Source organism: Myripristis murdjan, chromosome 15, assembly GCF_902150065.1.
Source record: "Myripristis murdjan chromosome 15, fMyrMur1.1, whole genome shotgun sequence".
In the NCBI taxonomy this organism is placed as follows: domain Eukaryota; kingdom Metazoa; phylum Chordata; class Actinopteri; order Holocentriformes; family Holocentridae; genus Myripristis; species Myripristis murdjan.
In genome coordinates, this window is record NC_043994.1 from 25,963,459 (window position 1) to 25,983,869 (window position 20,411).

Genomic DNA, 20,411 nt, shown 5'->3' on the forward strand with positions numbered 1-20,411 from the left:
ACATGCATATCACACATTATCTGATTTGATATGCGCAAATAAGGAATATAAGGAATAAATGCCAGAAGAGACATTTAAACAATGAATTAAAAGGTTGCTATATATATAGTAACCTTGAATTAAAAGGTTACTATGTAACAGTGAATTAAAAGGTTACTATATATATATATATATAGTAACCTTTTAATTCACTGTTTAAATATCTGTTCTGGCATTTATTCCTTATATTCCTTATTAGCGCATATCAAATCAGATGTGTGATATGCATGTGTAAACAGAATAATTCAAACAACTTGTAATTGACTTTTTTTCTTGTCTTTGTGTGTGTAATCAACTTATGAATTTTTATAGTGATATCTGAAAGTAAAATTTTGAACCCTTTCCCCTGTGTGTTAAAAACAGTGTTTTTAGGTAATATGTGGTCCTAAATAGGTGATTTTCAAAACTTTCCACCAATTGGATTTCTTGGGACTTTTTTCCCCTCACTCAGGACAAACTGAGGATACAAAATCAGTTGAGTTTGCTTCTCTTGCAATTTGTCCTAGGTTTTTTCATAAAATGACTGGACTATATGCGCATTCAGAAAATTAATCCGCCCGCTACTTTTAAATTAGATCAGGTGTAGTCGCACAATGCAAGCGCCCCCCCACACCCATAGATGGCAGCACTGAAAGAAACGGTTTGTTTTTTGCCCGTGTGGCTGTCAAACCATGTCAAACGACCTGCGTCCATTTACTAGATCTACAAATAATCTGTGGCACCACCTGGGCGTGTTGTCGTCGTACAGATTAGTGAAATCTCGTGAATACGGAGTAATTTCTAGGTCGAGATCCGGGTGTGAGGTGGGCTTAATGCCTGCCTGCATTGGCTACGTGTAAATTTGGGGGAAAATGGCTGATAGAAAAAACAATAATGTCCCTAACTCCAGTGCAAATTTATTGTTCAGTGCTGCTCCAGAGTTTAACTTCAATTTGCCTTTCATCCCGGTGAGCCAGGCCACCGGGCCGGCGGTGTTATCCGGAGGTAAGACCAAATGTTAGCGGAGGAAATGTCTGGACATTAGCGTTGATGTTAGCATGCTAGCTAGCCGGGTGGCTAACAGGTTCATAAGGAAACGAAAAGCCGTGACAGTCACTGCTGTCAGCGGCTAATAGTCTCATCAAACTGTACAATTATGTGTCTGTCATTTTTATGTCAGCCTGTTGAGCCTCACTGACATTAGTATGGTTTGGTTACACTGCCCTCAATGTGATGCTGTTAACACTCCTGCTAACTTAAAATGCAATAACATGTTTTATCATTAGGGGTCAGTTTGACCCCTGTATTCTAAACCTCCAGAAATTGACTATAATATTAGTTAACCATGTTTATGTGTCAGGTGCTTTATTTGTCTTGTGACTGCCTAAATGGCCCTTTAAATAAAGCATAACCTCCCCCATTCACCCAAATGTCATATGAACTATCACTGGCTCTTTTACTAATACAGGTGTGGTTATGTTTAGTTAAGACCTTAAAACAGAGGGAAGGTTTTTGATTATTATGAATGGCTTGTTATAGTAGCTCAGTGTCATCCAAAACAGCTAAAACAGAAGTCATGACATGTGAAGCGAAGAAAGAGATGTTAATCATGTGTTTAGAGACGTCAAACATCGAACGGGGTCAACTTGACCCCAAAGATAACAGGAGGGTTAAATGACAAGGATGTAGTTGGTGAATAAGCTACAATAACATCATGATAACTCACTGTCAGGGATGTCAAATGTGAGCTAACCTTTAACCGCTTGGCATCTGTCTGTCTCGGTTCACTTCATGTTTTCTAGAAGATTCCACTGATGTTGGAGAGGAAGACAGCTTTCTAGGCCAGACCTCTGGCGGTGTGCCCGCCCCCTCTACGTTCAACTACTTCTCCAGTCCCGTGACCAGCAGCGACCCGTTCGCCTCTATAGGCCACCAGCCATGCCCTCCACCAGCACTTTCAGTCGCACCCACAACAGCGGGTCCGACCTCCGTTCCCAGCAGCGTAAGCATGGCCCCGCCGCCCCCCTCTGGCCCACAGATGAACCCTGCCTCGGCCTTTGGTAGTACTGTGTATCAGAGCCCCATGGGGCGGCACACTCCTCCCCTCAGCTCGATGACCCCGCCTCCTCCCCAGGCCCCCCCGCAGAGCCACAACCCCTACCGCCACACCCCTGTCAGCAGCAGAGCCAGCCCTTATATTCCAGCTCCAGAAGTCCAGCCGCCGTCCCACCACCCGCCGCAGCAGAACCCCTACTCCCTCGGCTCTTCAGCACAAACATTCCCACTGTCAGGACCTGCATTCACAAAGGTAGAGACGGAGCAATCGCTCATATCTGTCACACTGTTTTGCTTTTCAGATGCTGCTAACTTCAGTGAGTATCAGTGAAGTGAACATTTATCACATTTATTCTCAGGTTGCTATGGAACTTAAAGCTTATTGTATTTATCACAAATCATTTGAGAGCATCAGCCACATGCCTGAGGTGTGGATTTTATTTTAACTTATTGAAAAGCTATGTTTAAAATTGGCGCGAAAGGGAGCATGGGTAGATGCTGCCCCAGCTGCAAAAAAATCCTACAAAATACGAGATGGAGCAGCTAGAATATATGCAAATAAAAGTTTTTTTTTAGGTGGGTGTACTAAGCAGACTTCAAGTCCCTAAAATGTTTTTAGAAATGCACAAGGAAAGGCTTGAGAACAGAATGTGGATACACAAAAGACTGACAAAAAACGTATTTTGCCTGAAACGTTTCCTCTTCAGTCGCTAGTTAAAATTCATCTTTTATTTGCATATATTCTGGTGGCTCCATCTCCTGTTTTGTAAAATCAGGGTAATAAATGTATGCTGATGATCCCTCTCTGCCTCTGTCTCCGCAGCCCCCTCCCACACAGATGCAGGTGCCTCCACCTCCTGCCACCACTGCTGGAGCGTTGGTCCCTGCCAATCCCATGATGCCGTACAACTACAACGTGTACGAGCCCGTTCAGCCTCACTGGTTCTTCTGCAAACAAGTGGAATCGAAGAGCGTCTGGCTGCCTTTCAGCATCATCGACTCCATTCAGCTGGAGGAGACGTACAACTCAGGTACGATGGCTTGGAACATAAACTTGTGCTTCTTAGAGGCTGCTTTGTCCAAACTGAACCCCTAATCCTGACAGTGTAAGTGCTGCATCCTTCCTGTGTGAGGCCACATGGCGCTCACACGACAAATCCAGTGTAATATAGTGATGGATACTATTCAGAAATGTGATGGATGCATGGAAATCTTTCTTTGCTGTTTCTTCTCTTAGTTCAACCAGACCCGGAGAGTGTGATCGTGTGTACAGACGGAGGGCGGTACGACGTGCAGCTGTACGACCGCATGCGGACCGCGGTGTACTGGGAGGAGGAGCCCACAGAGGTCCGACGCTGCACCTGGTTCTACAAAGGGGACTCCGACAGCCGCTTTATTCCATATTCAGAGGAGTTTAGTGACAAACTCGAGGTTTGTGCCCCTGCCGCCACTGAGCAGAAACAAATATCTTATCTTTATCGGTCAGAACAGAATACACCTGAGCAGGTTCGTTTTGGAATGATCATGCAGCGATAGTGGTGCCTTTTCTGCACCTTTTTTTGTGCTGCAACACTTTTTAAATTGTTTCTTTAGCCAGGAATGTCCCATTGAGGTAGAATATCTCTTCTTCCAGGGTGTCCTTGAAGAAGATGTATTGTATCTCATAAACATAAACACAACTCCCATGCACAATTCTATATTAGCTGCATTTTTTAAAAACATTTCTTGGATTAAATTGCTGTGAGATCCGTATTGTTGTACCTGAATATGCAGCACATATCCAGGTCGAAATGTGTGAATGATGGGCCTCTCTCCTCTCTGCAGTCAGAATATAAGAAAGCTGTGTCTACCAACCAGTGGCACCGGAGGCTGGAGTTCCCATCTGGGGAAACCATTGTTATGCACAATCCAAAGGTAAACTTTTGTCTGATTAAAACGTTAAGAGGTGGTCTTGTGACGCTTTGATCCTATTGAGTGTTTGTATAGATGTTGTACGCTCTCAGTGAGTGATTCAGCCAGGCCTTGTTCTCTCTGCCTGTAGGTGATAGTCCAGTTTCAGCCGTCTGCCATGCCAGACGAGTGGGGCACAACTCAGGATGGGCAGACCAGGCCCAGAGTGGTGAAGAGAGGCATTGATGACGACCACGATGAAGTGCCTGATGGTAATCATCCTCTTCTCCTCTTCACCCACACTATCTTAGCTACCTCTAGGCATATATAGAAAAATCCTGCCAAGTTCAGTCTGCAGTTATAAATCCCTTTCAGCTGGGATTAACATGTATCCTGGGTGATCAGTAGAATCAAAACACATGAAATCCATATGTAAACCACCTCTGGGCGTTGTCAGAGACACGTTTGTCCACATTAGCTTCTGCATGGACTGAAGTCAATTTTTGCACATGAACCGACCAGCAAGTGTGTAAATCAAACCGGTGGCTGACACCGTAGATAGTGACATTTTATCAGTATAATTGTGCATGAGGAACAAGTAAGACAAAGTATTTACTTGAAACAGAAACTGTATAATGCAGTGGATAATGTTATCTCCAGTGCAACAAGTCACAGTCATTTCAAAGTGAGGCTTGATAAGGTGTTTGAAACAAGGGGTGGATATCACTGGTGATGCAATACTATCACAACATTTTACCCACAATAATGATGTTATTATCATGATAAAGGGGATTCTGCAATATCTTGTAAGATAATTTGCTGTGATGCATCTTGATATCTGTAACCGTAGAAGAAAAAAATACCCAGGAAAAAGCAAAATTATTTTTTCAGTGTTTTAATATGCACGGCGACTGCAACATGAGCATGACAGAACAGTTCCAGTTAAAATACCTAAAGGCAGGGAGCAAACAGGCCACATAGAAAGTCAAATGTGCATTTCACAAGAAGAAGTATCATGAAACTTTGCATTATGGTCAGTTTATGGTCAGTTTTAAAGGACATAAGCAGGAGGAAGTGACATGTACGGTAAACCGTGTTTTGTGAGAGAAAAAAATGGAGATGCATTTTAACATCAGGTGTACGTTTGACCTAGTTTTTAACCCATGTTTACACACATTACAGATGTGAGACTGCCTAATGTCAAGGGGACATTGATGAGCTCATAAATCAGTAGGTAATGTGCAACATATTTCATGTGTTTATACCTACTACCTGTTGTAGGTGAGCTCCCTAAGGTGGATCATCTGGTGTTCATGGTGCATGGAATCGGCCCCGTCTGTGACCTGAGGTTTCGGAGCATGGTGGAGTGTGGTGAGTCTTGAATTGCTTTGATAATCATGTTGCAACATAATGATGGGTGCAAAGGGCATTTAATAAATCATTTACTGATGGTTACTGGTGTTTGTAAAGTCTGGAGTCTTTGCTGTGTGTCTTTCACTTCCAGTTATCTATATATAAATCCTTGTGTTTTCAGTGGACGACTTCCGTAGTGTGTCCCTGAAGCTGCTGCAGAGTCACTTTAAGAAACCACAGGATGAGCACACGATTAGCCGGGTGGAGTTCCTCCCTGTGCAGTGGCACACAGCCCTACATGGAGACGCCACAGGGGTGGACAGGTGAGCAGAAACACAGTGCACTTCCAAGAGGACATAATCATCACTCACGAGTCAAAAAGTCCCACAAAAATCCTCCCTAGTATCCAAAAACTAGTATCCATGTCAATACAATAAACACCCTACAACACAGACCTATTTGATGCAAGTCAATACATCAGAAAGATTCCCTACAGAGAAGTCAGTGAACGTATGCATGGCAGGGCTACCATTTATAAATGCTAAAAGTTATTGATAAACTTACCTTCTGAAACACTCTGTGGATAATCTTGTTATTAATAAGCAGCCACTGAAAGAGCATGTCCTGTCAAACTTTGCCAAGATTATTCCAGACAGGAAATATATTGAATTCTCTGGTATTTCCTAGAATATCAGAGAATATTTCCACATGGGACACAGGAATGTACCAACATGTAATTAATAGTTGCGTCACACCTGATTATTGCTTTTGGTTGTTGTTAATAGCTGCTTGGAGGCCAGTAGAGGGCGCTAGACTAAAACAGCTCATATAGATAGATAGATAGATAGATAGATAGGTATACTTTATTGATCCCAAACTGGGCAATTCCCACGTTACTGCAGCATCATCAATCAAAAAACATAAAATAAAATTTAAATTTAAAATTAAGAAGTATATACAATAGAGACTAAATACACTAAATATATACACTAAATACAAAAAGGGCTAAGTATATACAATAAACTAACCTGCGAATATGAGATGTTGAAATGTTGAAACGATGGTAATAATAAATATGAAAAAATGAAATATACAGATAGTAGATGGTATGGCACAGGGTAAGCTGCAAACCATGAAACCAGGAAACCAAGTGGCAGAACCCGACGCCCGGTACTGGGATTCGGGAACTGTCCGACTTGATTTAGCCCCATGGCATCACCACTTCCAATAAATAAACAGTTAAGGTGCTGAGTGATGGATAATAAAATAAAATAAAATAAACAAGTAAGGTGCTGAGTAGTGGATAATAAATAAACAATTACCATGGGTATTAAGGTGCTAGGTAGTGGAGTGTCTGTCAGACGAGTGTGAGTTATTGTACAGTGTGAAGGTTTGTGGCAGGAATGATTTCCTGTATCTGTCCCTTGGACTGCGGAGCTGTAACAGTCTGTTGGAGAAGGAGCTCCGCTGTCTGTCCAGTGTGTGGTGGAGAGGGTGGTCGGGGTTATCCATGATGGATAACAGTTTGTTCAGTGTCCTCCTCTCCACCACAGCCTCCACAGTGTCCAGTTTGCAGCCAATCACGGAGCCAGCCCTCCTGATCAGTTTATTGAGTCTGTTGGTGTCACTGGCTCCAATGCTGCTCCCCCAACAAACCACGGCGAAGAAGAGTACTGTTAGTGCTCCTCCATAGTCACTGAAGTACAGGGAAAAGCCTTGAGATCTTTAATTAGTTACATGGTCCCAAAGTCAGTGATCCAATCAGTGTGGAAAGTCTTTACACATGTCTTGATGTTTTTTTGTTTTTTTTTTTACTTATTTGTGTTTATAGGCGGATAAAGAAGATCACCTTGCCCAGCACTGGTCGTTTACGTCATTTCACCAACGAGACCTTGTTAGATGTGCTCTTCTACAACAGCCCCACTTACTGCCAGACCATCATGGACACAGTTGCCAAGGAGATTAACAGAATCTACGCCCTGTTTATGAAGAGGAACCCCGACTACAAAGGAGCCGTGTCAGTGGCCGGCCACAGCTTGGGTAAGAAGCCGGTGCTTTTTGGTTTCAGAGTCAGACGGCTTTGCTTCTGTTCTGTTTTTCAAGTAACTGTGAGGCTCTTGTGGTCGCACGCACCACGGCTCATGTCTTCGTTCCTCTATTTCCAGGTTCGCTGATACTCTTTGACCTGCTGTCAAATCAAAAGAATGGCTCTCCTGCACCAGTCATTCCAACTGCAAATGGAGATCCTCCACTAGACAGCAAACAGGTTATTTATACCATCAATTAGCTAATCAGTTGGAAAATTATCTTATTTTGCAGTTATGAAGTAGTGTAATTATCTCCCCTGAGTGTGATGCATATTTTGATGAGATCTTTGGACGCTAATTGCCTAATAGTTTCCCGCTCTATAGAGCACAGTTGCACAAAATAGATCACTCAGGACAGTAAACAAAGTTGGAATAGTCTGTGAGAGTTGCTTTTTTGCCCCTCAGGTTCCCTCTGCGACACAGACAAACAATGCTGTGACCCCCCCGGCTGTGGAGGAAGAGCCCAAAGAGGATGGGGAGGAATTTGAAGATCTGTCCGCCATGCTGGAGCATCTGGGCTTATCTGAGTACAAGAGTACATTTGATGAGGAGAAGATTGACGTTGAATCTTTTGTAAGAATAAAAATCACTCTTGCCTGTTATAAAAGGAATGATAATTGTTTTCGGTAGTGTTTGGAAAAAAACTAATGGGTTTGGAGGGTTTGGGGTTAGTCAATTGAAGACGGTTAGCAGAATCTGTGTTTTTCCTTGTAAGTCTGTACAGAAAAAGATCACAGCAAAAGTCGGGGAGATTTTTGAAGCCCAAATATTTCAGCGCTAAAATTTAGAACACCATTCGGTCGATGGCAGTCTAGTTTGTCTGGTGTTAACCTTCACATGTTCTTCTTCTTGTGTCTTGCTTTTCCAGCTTATGTGCACAATCGAAGACCTGAAGGAGATGGGAATCCCGCTGGGGCCCAGGAAAAAGATTGCCAAATTTGTCAAGGAGCGAGTGAATAAGCAGGTGAGCCTGTAAATACCCTTGTCTCTTAAATAGCTGTGAGGCTCGCGAGCTGAAAAGTTGTGACAGACTGGCTTCACTTTTCCTGCGGGTGTTTGATTAATTTACTCAGGCGGCGCGGCAGGCGGCTCAGGAGAAGAAAGCCGAGGTGAAGGAGGTCAGTCAGGAGGTGGCGCCCTCACAACCGGCTGAACCCACTCCTGATCCCGCCGTCAAGAAACTTCCTGTGGGCAGAACTGTCTCCTCCATCCACGTTGACTACAATTACTTTGAAGTGGGCACCGGACAGGTAAATGTGATCTCTAGCAGGGATGATGTGGCCACTGATACAGATTTACAACGTCAATATCACCTTAACATTTTCAAAGCAGCTTTACTATTAGTTGATCAAGAGATTACATTTTGTCAAATCAGTGTATTTGCCTACAAAAAGAGTTTTGTAGCAAACTTGATATTGTAATGTCCAGTCTCAAAACATGCTGATTGTGAAACCTTTTTCAGAGAGAACTAAATTCGAGTTAGTTTAATAATAATGATTAATGCTTTATTAATATTTTGCTCCGTAGGTTTCGGTGATCTACCACTCTCTGGACTTTGAGCCAGTGAATTTCTTTGCTCTCGGCTCTCCTATTGGCATGTTCCTGACGGTCCGAGGCCTGGAGAAGATCGAGGAGACGTACCAGCTGCCCACATGCAAGGGGTTCTTCAATATTTACCATCCGGTATGCAGTTCTTCCACATGTGCATACTGAAATTACAGATTTTTTGCTGTGAAAATCTGAACAAATTATTCCACAAAATTCTGCATGTAACTGTGTAAAAGCTTTACCTGTGATGACATCTAGATCTAATGATGAATATCACTGGGTTTCATATCAGGGTTTGTCATAAATTTCACTCCTCATTTTCTAAGAGCCTTTTCTAAAAGCTTGCCGGTGTAGTAAATGTGATGAAAGCCATTTTGCTGAGTCACAGTAGCTGCCGCTGCGTGATAGCTCCTCGATTTATGACCAGAGATGTTTGTTCTCCCTCAGCTGGACCCGGTGGCGTACCGGATCGAGCCCATGATAATGCCAGACTTGGACTTGAAGCCTGTTTTGATCCCACATCACAAAGGGAGGAAGAGGCTGCATCTTGGTATGACACTCCAGCTTCAGATTTTTTTCCTCCTTTGTCCTTGCATCACCCCGAACAACTACACCATTAATCTTGGTGTCTGCAAATTACTTGGCAGTATTAATGCCAAAGCAACTGAATGCAGTCTTTCAAACCAAAGCTAAGTTTTTGAGTATTGTAGCTGCAGACCATTGAATTTTCCCCAACACTTCTTCAGGTGCTGTGCTCTAATTTTATGCACTCATACTTCGATTTTTTTTTTCTTTTGTCTCCACTGACAAATTACAAGAAATGTAAGCCTTGTGGTCAGGCTAAATTACCAGTATTACAGTGAACACTGATTATTCTTGTTGGCTGTTTGTAAAATTGAAATATAATCAAATTCAACAATGTATGTTGAGCAATTTTAACAACTGGACTACGGTGACACAAATCAGTGGGTCCTCTGCATTTTCCCAAGCAACTCGCTGATATTGAGGAAGTTGAAAAAGTGAAGTTCAGCTTTCTCTAAGGAGATGAACAGATAAATCAGTGATGATCTAAGTGTATTATGACAGCTTGGTGACTATATTTTGTTTGTAATATCCTGTTTTCTTTTGCCTGTGACTTGAAAGCCTTAAGCAGTTGCATGTTGAACAGCTTTTCTTGTGCCGAGCGATTTAGTCACGGATTCCTGTGTGTTGCAGAGCTGAAGGAGAGCCTGTCCAGGATGGGCTCTGACCTGAAGCAGGGATTTATCAGCTCCCTGAAGAGCGCCTGGCAGACGCTCAACGAGTTCGCCCGCGCCCACACCTCCTCTGCCCAGCTGCAGGCCGAGCTGGCCATCGTGGCCAATCAGATCAAGGAGGAGGAGGAGAAGCAAGTGCAGGAGGGTGAGTTTCACTTCCCGCTGCAAACGACGTCCCGCTAGAGGTGAACCAAGTGTCAAAGTCAGAAATGGCTTCTAGGGGATTATTGACATCACGAAACATCATCAGTCAAAGAACTCAGTCAGTCTGGGAAAAACAGCCTTGATTGATATGTATTAAGCTCTTTAATCAAAAGTTGTATCTGTACAGAGTGTGATCGATAACATCACATTGGTTTGTCACAGAGCAAAAGATTTCAGAGAGTCCAGAGCCGCACAGAGAGGAGGAGCCCCAGGTGAAGATCGGGATGCTGAACGGAGGGAAACGCATCGATTACGTCCTGCAGGAGAAACCCATCGAGAGCTTCAACGAGTACCTGTTCGCCCTCCAGAGTCACCTGTGCTACTGGTACGCAGGCGCTTTTTCACATCAGCTACCCGCCTGTCTAATTTAAATCCAACAAATTCAGCACCTCCAGGGGTTTTGAAGGGAAGAATTATGTTTTTCTTGGCAAAAATTTTGAGGACTATTCATTAAAACGTTTTGTTTGCCCTTGCACCTTTTGTGGAAATAAAATAGGGATGCAGCAATGCCATAAACAAACAAATCCTAATAAACAAAACAGACGGAGTATCAATCCAATCACTTTGAACAGTGAAGGCTTGAGCAATTAATTTGAGGTCACTGCAAGTAATATTTAATGTATAGACTTCTTCCTACAATTTGAGGAGGAACAGGCTTCTGTTTGCCCAAAATACAGAAAAACGACAGTTTGGTTTTATTTGCGACATGTCACTCAGGCATTTTGGACATTAGTCTCGTGGTAAATCTCCAACACATGCTCCTTTTTAAGCGTAGTATTGGCACATCTGTAAATTTAACACAAAACACCTCACAATTATGGTCTGTAAAATGATCACCTTTAGCTGAAACAATGACAAGAAATATTCAAAGCATCTCAAAGTAAAGGCAAATCCTGGAGGGACTTTTACCCTTTCAGAGATAAAGCTCCCTCAATTTAGTGTTTTTGCTTTTGTCTCAGCCTTTGTTGAGATGCAGGTGAGACATTCATATTAATAACTTCTGTTGTTCTGCAGGGAATCTGAAGACACGGCTCTGCTTATTCTCAAAGAAATCTACAAGACCATGGGGATCCATCCTGAACAGATAGTACATTAATATAATAAGGTATCTGAGATGAAAATAAACCTGTCTGAAAACTTTCCCATTAGGTTTATTTCATGTCATTTCCTCCTGTATTTTAATACATTTTTTTCCTTTGTTTTTTTTTCCCTCCTATTTTCTATTAATGTAGTTTACCGTATGAAGAATGAATACAAATGTATTATGCCATTTGTCTTAAATTAAGAAGAACAGATATGAAAATGGTAGATTCAAAGACACTTGACTGGTTTGAATTTACATTTTTATAGTTTAAGTTATAGAACTGGTCATGTTGGCTTGGAGTTTACGGAAATGTATATCAAAATGAAATCAAATATTAACGAGAAATTACATAGCAGCATTGAATGCAACCTCCTGTAACTTTTATTTCATGGCCGAAATGTCAAAAATAAATCATTTCCTTACACAAGTCATTTCTCTGAAGTGATGTGTTGTTTGGAGGATCATGACGGGAAGACGTGAGATTTCTCCCTCAGTGAGGAGAGACTGACTGAGACTATCTACAACAAGCGACAACAGTTGCAAGAAAAATCAACTGATTAAGAAAACAGTACAGGAACAGTACAGTTAGCTTTACCTGCTTTCCTTTTGAGGAAAAAAATAAAGCACTTTGCCTGCTATTTAAGGTTTTTTTGACAGCTGCACTCATAACATTTTACTTCTCATATGTAACACAGGAACTCTGCGGCGATGTACCCTTTCAAAGTGTGACACCCTTTCTCATCAAGAAACGGAATAAAATTAACACATCTACAGCTGCGGACACAGCCTCAAACTGTTTCAACAACCACTGTAATCTCAACACTTCATATCAGTTTGAGCATGTAGGCACATAAGTATTAAACTAAAAAAAAAAAATCTATATTAGAAAAGTATTAACATGAGTGACCACATTCACTCACGTCTAGTAAGAGGATCGTTGTGCTGGGAGCGACTTCTCGTTGGGCATAAATGATAAATCTGTTTACAGACAGTAATAATGTCGAAGCTTTGCATGCTTAAAGCAGATCTTTGCCCCTACCTCTAAACAATATAGTCGACATGCTTCTCTGCTAAACTGATGACGTTTTTTGGAGCGACCGTCTCCCACGCAAACACAGACTGATTGTCCCTTTCTACACACACTGTGCTAACATTAAAAGGTCCCTTTTTTTTTTTTTATTTTTAAACCATGTCACCGATCTGAACCAACATAAATACAACACAAATCAAACAATATGGCTCCATAGAAAACTGGTCATGTACTGGAATCAAGCGGGGAAAAAAAAAAAAAAGATAATGCTCATAAATTTGTTTGGTCTCAGATAATAAGACTGACTTGTGGATAACAGCAGGGCTTTTGGATTTTGGTTTCTTGTGACGTCAAATCAATATAATTACAATTCTCAACGCAGTGTGGTTTCCATTTGATAAACCACCAGCCCCTGTTTCTCTTGCAGTCGATGGTAAACAAATACCTGTAATGCCTGTTACAATTTTGCAATAGTAAATGTTATTGCTTCTTGAGGAAAGACAGTCCTCCGGCACTGCTGAACGTGATGACAGCTGGTTGTATTTCACCTTGTTTTGATACCTTGGGATCCAGGGTTCGTCTCACAGTTGGAGCCTATTGGCTGACATTCCTCGAGGTCACACTAAGCTGCGAGAGTCTGTCGTCTCGGCGAGTGGGTGGAGGAAAAAAAAAAGAAAAAAAAAACAGAGCAAAGGAATCCGCTGCGAGCTGCGTTTGATGCAGGAAGATTGGCTGAACTGAAAGATGAGGAATTTATGTTTCCAAGGATACTTACTGCATGCTTATTGAATTGATTTCAATACTTACAATACAATGTCAGCCTAAATCCAAGAGATACATTGTCACGGTTTACATTGATCATTTTGTCCTGATAAGTTGTGGAGGCGTCCCACGACTTGAACGACTTCCGCTGTAGAAAAAGTTCTGTAACACGCTTTGAAGTTTCACATTGATCGAAGTCGTTGGTGTTTGTTTTCATACATTCATCCCTGTCTACAGCTGAGCGGTGACATGGAACAGGATGCTATAGTGCAGTAACAGAGTCACCTGGACATCACAGTCTGGAATGATGATGTGTGTGTGTTGAGCCGCCGCTCAGTCCTCTGATTTGCTCTGGGTTTTGAAGGCCTGCTTGCGAAGGTGAGCCTCGATCTCCTCGCGGAAGACCAGCATGCCCAGGTGGGAGTGGGAAGCCTCGTTCATGGCTTTGGACTGGATGCACATGCGGTACTGCTCCGGCGTCAGCTCGTCCGCACACTGCTTCTCGTGCCACAGGTGGAAGAGGCCCGACACCGGCGTCCGGATCACGATCAGGTCGCTCCTCAGATACTTTCTGTACAAGTGGACGTCCTCCACGCCCCAGCCTTTCACTTCAAGATCGAAACCCCCTGCAGGAAAACAAGAATGAAAAATCAATTAGCAGATAGTTTAGTCCAGGTCAAATGTTTTCTCTAAGTGATTATGTAAAGATGTATTATAAATAAGATCATCGCTTACCAATATTTAGGAAATCTGAGCGATATTGACATGTCATTCCAAAGCCAAAATCTCTCCAGAATCCAGCGTCCTTCTTGTGAATCTATTTGAAAAAACATTTCTAGTTATCATAAACAAATCAGCGCTATATATTTGGCTGCACTTGTTATATAACTGCTTGTTCTCTACATAGTTATTTTGGACTCAATATTTGGACAGCGTTTGTCATAACAATACAGCAGGTCTGAATCTTAATTATCTCAATTCATGCAAATAACTGGCTACAAAAACAGCTGGAAAAAGCTCACAGATGACATATTGCACAATCTGAGTTAGTTCTAGATGCAAACTTTTATAGTCCTTACCAGCTGGAGTTCAATGGGTGGAGCCAGCTCCAAATTTCCATAAACTATGGCAGGATTGTACAGACTAAACACGACTGGGTAGAAGACTTTCTTGTCTGCAAAACACAAAAGAAAAGACACTCAAGTAGATTCAGTGAACTGTCGACAGAGGGTCAGAAACCACCTTCAAGTCGAACGGATGTGGGATGAAACTCACTGGGGGCAGAGTGCAGGCGGCAGGTGTTGAGGAACTCCAGAGTGAAGTGGATGTCCACGTCACAAAAAAACATCAAGACGTCTCCTTTCTTCCAGGCGTGAGCTCCGATGTCCAGACCCCGACCTCTGGAAAACTCCTCGTCCACTGGGATCAGAGTGTAATTGGAGAAGCTCTCCTCCCTGACAAAACACAAACAACGCGGCTGTTTCAGCGAAACCGGGCGCCACTTCAAATTCAATTCCCTCGTCCAAGTACGCACAGAACAGGCACAATCTCCTAAAAAGCAACACTTCAGCAAAAGGGACAGACCTGGACATTTTTTCCAAAGAGGACTTCACATCCTGTAAGCCCTCCTGCCCAAAGTAAACCACAGTCAGATGCACTCGTCTGTCCTGCTGTATGCACACCTCCCTAAAAAACATTAAACATTATTCAAGTTAAGTGGCAAACACAAAGCACTTTGAAATGGAAACTCAAAAATATCTATTTAATCCACATCTGCACCATTTCTATGACTGAAAAGCAGCAGAAAAGGACAGTCTCTTGTTAAATCAGGAATACAGTAATAATTCTCCCTCACCTGAAGTTTTGTAAGAACTGCGAGAACGTGTCTACCCGGCCCGCCAGCGGCACGATGATGTTAATGATCACTGCTGACGTTTCCACAGATGTGCTTCTGACTTTCATTAAGGGACCGAACGGACGGAAGAGCGTGACGTGACGGAAGCTGCTGGAATCCTCTTTGGCAAAGAAGAGCTCGTAAAGCGTGCCCTTGTCCCGCTCCGTCCTGTACAGTCCTGCAGACACACCACAAAGAAAGACAGAACTAACACCGGGGCCGGGACGACACATTCACCTCCTGATTCGATACCATCACAACACGTTGCCATTTCGACAAGTATTGTGAATCTACAAGTGCAGTTTCACTTATATTAATGTCTAGTTCCAAAAAAAAAAAAAAGGTCTCGCTACAATGAAATGGCTCCTATGGGGTCTAACATCATCACACATGAACCAAATGTGGCTCATTGAATCCACAAGAGTCTCAGCTTTCCAGTTAAACCCAGTTTGCGCAACTCCAAGGCTGTTTAGGCCCCAGCCTGCATAAATACACCATTTTACATCAGGCCAAAAGAACACATGTGGACTGCATGCAAAAAGCTGCATGGGATTAGCGTGAGGTGGTGATATTTAAGTGAATCGAATTTTCCCCCAGCCCTAACAAACCCTATTCTCAAGTGTTTTTTGAGAGGCAAGACGAGAAGAAAGAAGAGGTCATGCAGGTGAAGAGAGGCCGCTGCTGCAGCCGTACCCTCAGTAAAGTGGCTCTCTGTGTAGGTTTGCCTCTGCATGGGCATGTCGTCCTCCACGCCGTCCTCCTCGTCGGGGTTGTTGATGATGTCCAGCGCGGCCTCGATGACCTCCACCAGCTCGTCCCGGCGGTCTTTGCGGACGGGCTTCTCCTCCGGGTGCCGCGTCAGCCCCATCTCCAGCTGGTACACCTTGGAGGAGGTGAAACTCTCGAAGGGGACCAGGGCGTACTCGCTGGGCAGGCGCGCCCCCGTGCTGACCTCAGCCTTGTCGATCTGGGAGTGCAGATACTCCAGCAGGTCTCCCGGCTCCTGGTCCTTGGTCTCGGCCAGGCCCTGCACCCCGGGCAGCTCCTTCTTGTCCTGCAGCAGCTTCAGCTTCTCGCTCATCTCCTGCAGCTCCTGCTTGAGCTGGGCGATCTGGCGCTTGAGGCTGGCGGCGCGGTTGAGGTGGCGCTCCTCCTGTTCCTGCAGCAGGGCCTGGTAGTACTCCTTCCCGTAGGGCTCGCCCGCCAGGCCCGGCAGGACCAGGCTGACGTCGGTCGGCGGCGTGCACTCCAGCAGGTAGGCGAACAGCAGCAGCACCAGCAGCAGGAAGAGGCCCAGGAACAGCCAGCGGACCCGGCCCTGCAGCGGCAACCCTCGCCTGGGCATGACGCTCACATGCAAGCTACGGCCGGCAAGTCGGCATTCCCTTTTCCCTCGGCTCTCCCTCCGCTCGCCGCTCCTCTCATTACTTACAACAAGTGCCTTCGCGCCATCTCACAAGGAGTGTGAAAAGCACTGTTAAATTTTTTCAATGTGAAAGCACATTTCTTGAGCGGGGAAAATCCACAATGAGGAAGTGCCTCACTCAAAAGTCAAAAGCCTCTGTGTGCTTGCATGTCGTGTCATCTCAGAGAAGATTTTCATATCTGGGCTCTCATCTTGTCCGGCATCAGAGCGCTGACGCTTCCTGATCCCCCCCACAAATCCAAGAGATGGTCCTCCTAGAGAAGATAAAGAGAAACACACACACACACACACACATGGTGAGGGAAAGCAGCTGCTGTGGCACAGATGTTCACTGGTGGCCATGATTCAGAGAAGTTCACTCAAGGTTAGCAGGAGGCTGAGTCCAGATCTTACAAACACTCTGACTAACACTAGAAAAATGTTACAACAGCCTGTTAACATCCAGTCAAACCAAAACAGCCAGCCACCTTTTCACTCAGACAGCGGCTCAGACATGGCTTTCTACGTAGCTAACATCAAAATCCCACTGAGATTGCAGATTTCAACACCAAAGAAAACATGAACCAGCAGGAGCAAGCGGAGGGACGTTACCTAACGCGACAGCACGACTGTTTGGGCTAGCTGACGGCAGCTAGCAGGCAGGAGGCTGGTGGGCGAGCCGCGGCTCCGCGTCAAGCTCACGGCCGCGCGTCAGCACGGACTTCCGGCTGAACAGTGTCCTCTTCAAAATAAAAGGATGGACACGGGAATTTACAAGTTATGCAACAAAAACATTAAAAATTCTCAAGGGAGCGGGAAAAAAACTCCTGTTGTCTTTTTTAAACTAATTAAAGCCAATTTGACCCGTGTAATTTACTAGGAAATTATTATAATAAACATTGTTACCTAAGTTTATGTGTCATGTAGACAACCTGAATAAGCCTTTAAATAAGAGCTGTTTAAATTCGTCAAAGTTCTTGTTTCAATCATGTTTTCCCCTCCCAAATGTCTCATGGTCTGGTTCTGTCGCTACTGCAGGTGTGGTTATGTTTAGGTAGAAAAATCCTTAAAGCAAAGGGAAGGATTTTTGACGATTATAAATGGCTTCTTACAGCTCCTCAATGTCCAAAACAGCTAAAGCAAATACGTGTAAAATGTTGATATTTTGTCAATGTTTTACACAGCTAAAAAAGCCTGGGGTCAAACTGACCCCAAAGAAACACTGATGCTTACAAAATGTGTCCAGGCCATTGAAAACATGTTAATCCTGTATTTAGAGCCATTAAACATGGAACGGGTCAAATCGACCCCGAAGATAGTAGGAGGGATAACAGGAGCCAACAATAAAATAAAATAAAATAAAATAAAATAAAATAAATCTGATCAAATCAAGCTATAAAATAAAACAGGACAAAACAAAATCATAAATAAATAATAAAAAAAAAATAATAAAAATAAATAAATAAATAAACCAAACAATATAATAAAATAAAATAAAATTATAACTTGCCTTATAACCAATCAACTCTGTAATAATTGCATTTCCACTCCTGCAGGACCTTTTAACACAGCTGTATAACAAGTGAAGAGAGTAGAAATAATTTAAAGTGATTTCCAAGTAGAACAAACTGCACCCAAATTCCCATCACTGAACACGGGACTGACTTTGTGAATATGAAATGTCTTCACAACCTCAATGAGACAGAAAGAAAGACACACAGAGAGAGAGAGAGAGAGAGAGAGAGAGAGAGAGAGAGAGAGAGAGAGAGAGAGAGAGAGAGAGAGAGAATTATTCATTATAACAGTTTGTTCTTGAGAGAGGACAGAAACACTTCCGGCTTCTACAGTCTACATAAAACACTCTCGTTTGATTATTTTATTACTTTCCATCACTGTTATTGCTTCTTTTTATGTTCCAGTTTTGCGTTAAGCCTCGTTTGCATTTCTGTTTACTCACTGAATCACATTACCTTTGTCACTGCAATGATCTGATTTCCCCAAAGAGATTAATACTCTCATCTTATCTTATCTTTCATCGGCCGCCCGTGCTGCCTGTGACTGGTTATTTGTTTCAATCCCTTCCTCTCCCGTGTGAGCATGCTCACGGCTAGATTGGAAAATCCCATGTTGACAGAGCGAGCTAATAACCAGCTTTGTGAGCCCAGTTATCCCGGATCATCATTGTTGGGTTTTGTGAAGCTGCTATCATAAACACATCCAGAGACACACACCCACATACACACACTGGACTCTCGGCTCATGGGACAGGGCCCCTGGTTAGATTACAGTGAAAATAGCTTTGAAACTGAAACACAAAGCAGAAAATAACCATGATGTTCAGTGACAGGACTGAGGTCATTCTCCTCTTATCTGCCACATGTCACAAACAAGAGCTGCTTCACAGTTGTGCAGTAGAAACTCTCTCATATCTTGTGGCTAAGAGAATAAAACCTGATTTTACTTCTAGAAACTTAGACTAATGTTTCTGGAAAGACTGCATTAAACAGTGCAGCCCCAGTAGGGACTGTTTTTATTTTTCTTCTGTTTTTCTTTGAAGAGGAGATGCAATATCACCTATTTCCTTGGAACATGACTTCAGATGATTTCTAACTGGTTAAAGTGGCTAAAAAATGATCCTAGATAGCTCTTAATAAAATCTCAAGTTTTGTAACCGGTTCACCTGTCATTCTTGTGTGCTGGAAGCTGAAAAAAACATGAAACCAGTAGGAAGATTTTTGGCTATTTAGAGTTAGGAGCTGCTTGGCTGGCTGCCTGGATCACACTAAACTCAATAAAACCAAATTACACCATGCACTTGTATTTTCGGAGATAAGTGACTTAAACAGCACTGCCTACACCTCATGACAGCATGTCAGGCGTTTAAATGAGTGTTTTTTTTTGTTTGTTTGTTTGTTTGTTTTGTTTTGTATTGTATTGTTACAAAAATTAAATTGTATTAAAAGTTGATTGTTGCTTGATCGGTTATCTATACGCCGGATTTACCTGAAGACGCTATAAAATCATTTTAAGCCTTGTATGATGTTTTACTCGATATGCTTTTTGGCGAAAAAGCAAGAAAAACTATAACGGACTTAATATTTAAATGGAGTTTGGCGTGAGAGGAACGGAGTCTAACAAATCATATATTTTCTTTGACAGTAAATATCTTGCACTGAGCATTATGCTTTTAATACAAGCACCAGAGCGCTTGGCATGTATTTCTACAGTATTTTAACATTTGACTTAATACTGTTTTCTGTTTGGAAACAAATAATTTTGTCGCCAGGAGCGATTCTGAAAAAGTCACACCGGATGTCCCCGCGGCTCTGCTGCTAGCTTGGCAACGCTACCAGCGCCACTTACCGCTTTTGGCTTGGATTTCTTCTTTAAATCCGTCACGATATCTCATCCAAATATTATCTTTTACAAGCGGTTACTTACCTAAATCATGTCATGGTTCACTCCCTGCGGAATTTCTTGCTGTGTGCGCTTGCAAAACAGAGGCAGGCAGCTAATCATACAAGATGCCACGGAGCAAAGAGAGGAGAGTGGGTCCGTCAGCTACTTCCGGTCAGCAGCAGTAACCAATAGGAGCTTTGTTTCCGAGTGTCGTCATCAAGCATGCTGATGCCGCCCATTGTTAATGATAATAATACAAATACTAATATTAATCTGATTAATTACAGAAATTACAGTTGATTTCATTTTTTTTTTTAATGAATAGAATTTATCTACTTTTTTTTTTTTTCAAAAGGAGATTTTTTTTTTTTTTTTTTTAAATCACTTTGTCAGGAGATTTTATGACCCTTGGAGATTATTTCTTCC

The 20,411-nt window shown here is 42.8% G+C and overlaps 2 protein-coding genes across 5 annotated transcripts; one reads left to right on the forward strand and one right to left on the reverse strand.

Moving 5' to 3' along the window:
- The first annotated feature begins 729 nt into the window (after positions 1–729).
- sec23ip (SEC23 interacting protein) lies at positions 730–11,922 on the forward strand. Of its 3 annotated transcripts, none has more exons than XM_030070246.1 (18): positions 730–1,023; positions 1,821–2,326; positions 2,897–3,104; positions 3,311–3,504; positions 3,898–3,987; positions 4,115–4,235; positions 5,245–5,334; positions 5,498–5,639; positions 7,148–7,356; positions 7,482–7,582; positions 7,809–7,976; positions 8,272–8,367; positions 8,477–8,653; positions 8,931–9,086; positions 9,399–9,501; positions 10,167–10,352; positions 10,574–10,736; positions 11,426–11,922. In XM_030070246.1, the coding sequence occupies exons 1-18, from the start codon at positions 891–893 to the stop codon at positions 11,505–11,507; spliced, it is 2,925 nt and encodes a 974-aa protein (XP_029926106.1). In that variant the 5' UTR covers positions 730–890; the 3' UTR covers positions 11,508–11,922. The 3 variants fall into 3 exon arrangements, with proteins under 3 accessions (XP_029926106.1, XP_029926107.1, XP_029926108.1); XM_030070247.1 differs by having other exon boundaries at positions 1,824–2,326; XM_030070248.1 differs by having other exon boundaries at positions 731–1,023; positions 1,821–2,020.
- csgalnact2 (chondroitin sulfate N-acetylgalactosaminyltransferase 2) lies at positions 11,854–20,143 on the reverse strand. Of its 2 annotated transcripts, none has more exons than XM_030070249.1 (8): positions 20,028–20,143; positions 15,875–16,861; positions 15,143–15,359; positions 14,872–14,973; positions 14,563–14,741; positions 14,367–14,461; positions 14,023–14,104; positions 11,854–13,913 (listed from the first exon to the last, which is right to left on the reverse strand). In XM_030070249.1, exons 2-8 carry the CDS (start codon positions 16,524–16,526, stop codon positions 13,621–13,623), a joined length of 1,620 nt encoding a protein of 539 aa, XP_029926109.1. In that variant the 5' UTR covers positions 16,527–16,861; positions 20,028–20,143; the 3' UTR covers positions 11,854–13,620. The 2 variants fall into 2 exon arrangements, with proteins under 2 accessions (XP_029926109.1, XP_029926110.1); XM_030070250.1 differs by lacking the exon at positions 20,028–20,143 and adding an exon at positions 17,199–17,327.
- Between the last annotated feature and the right edge of the window lie 268 nt (positions 20,144–20,411).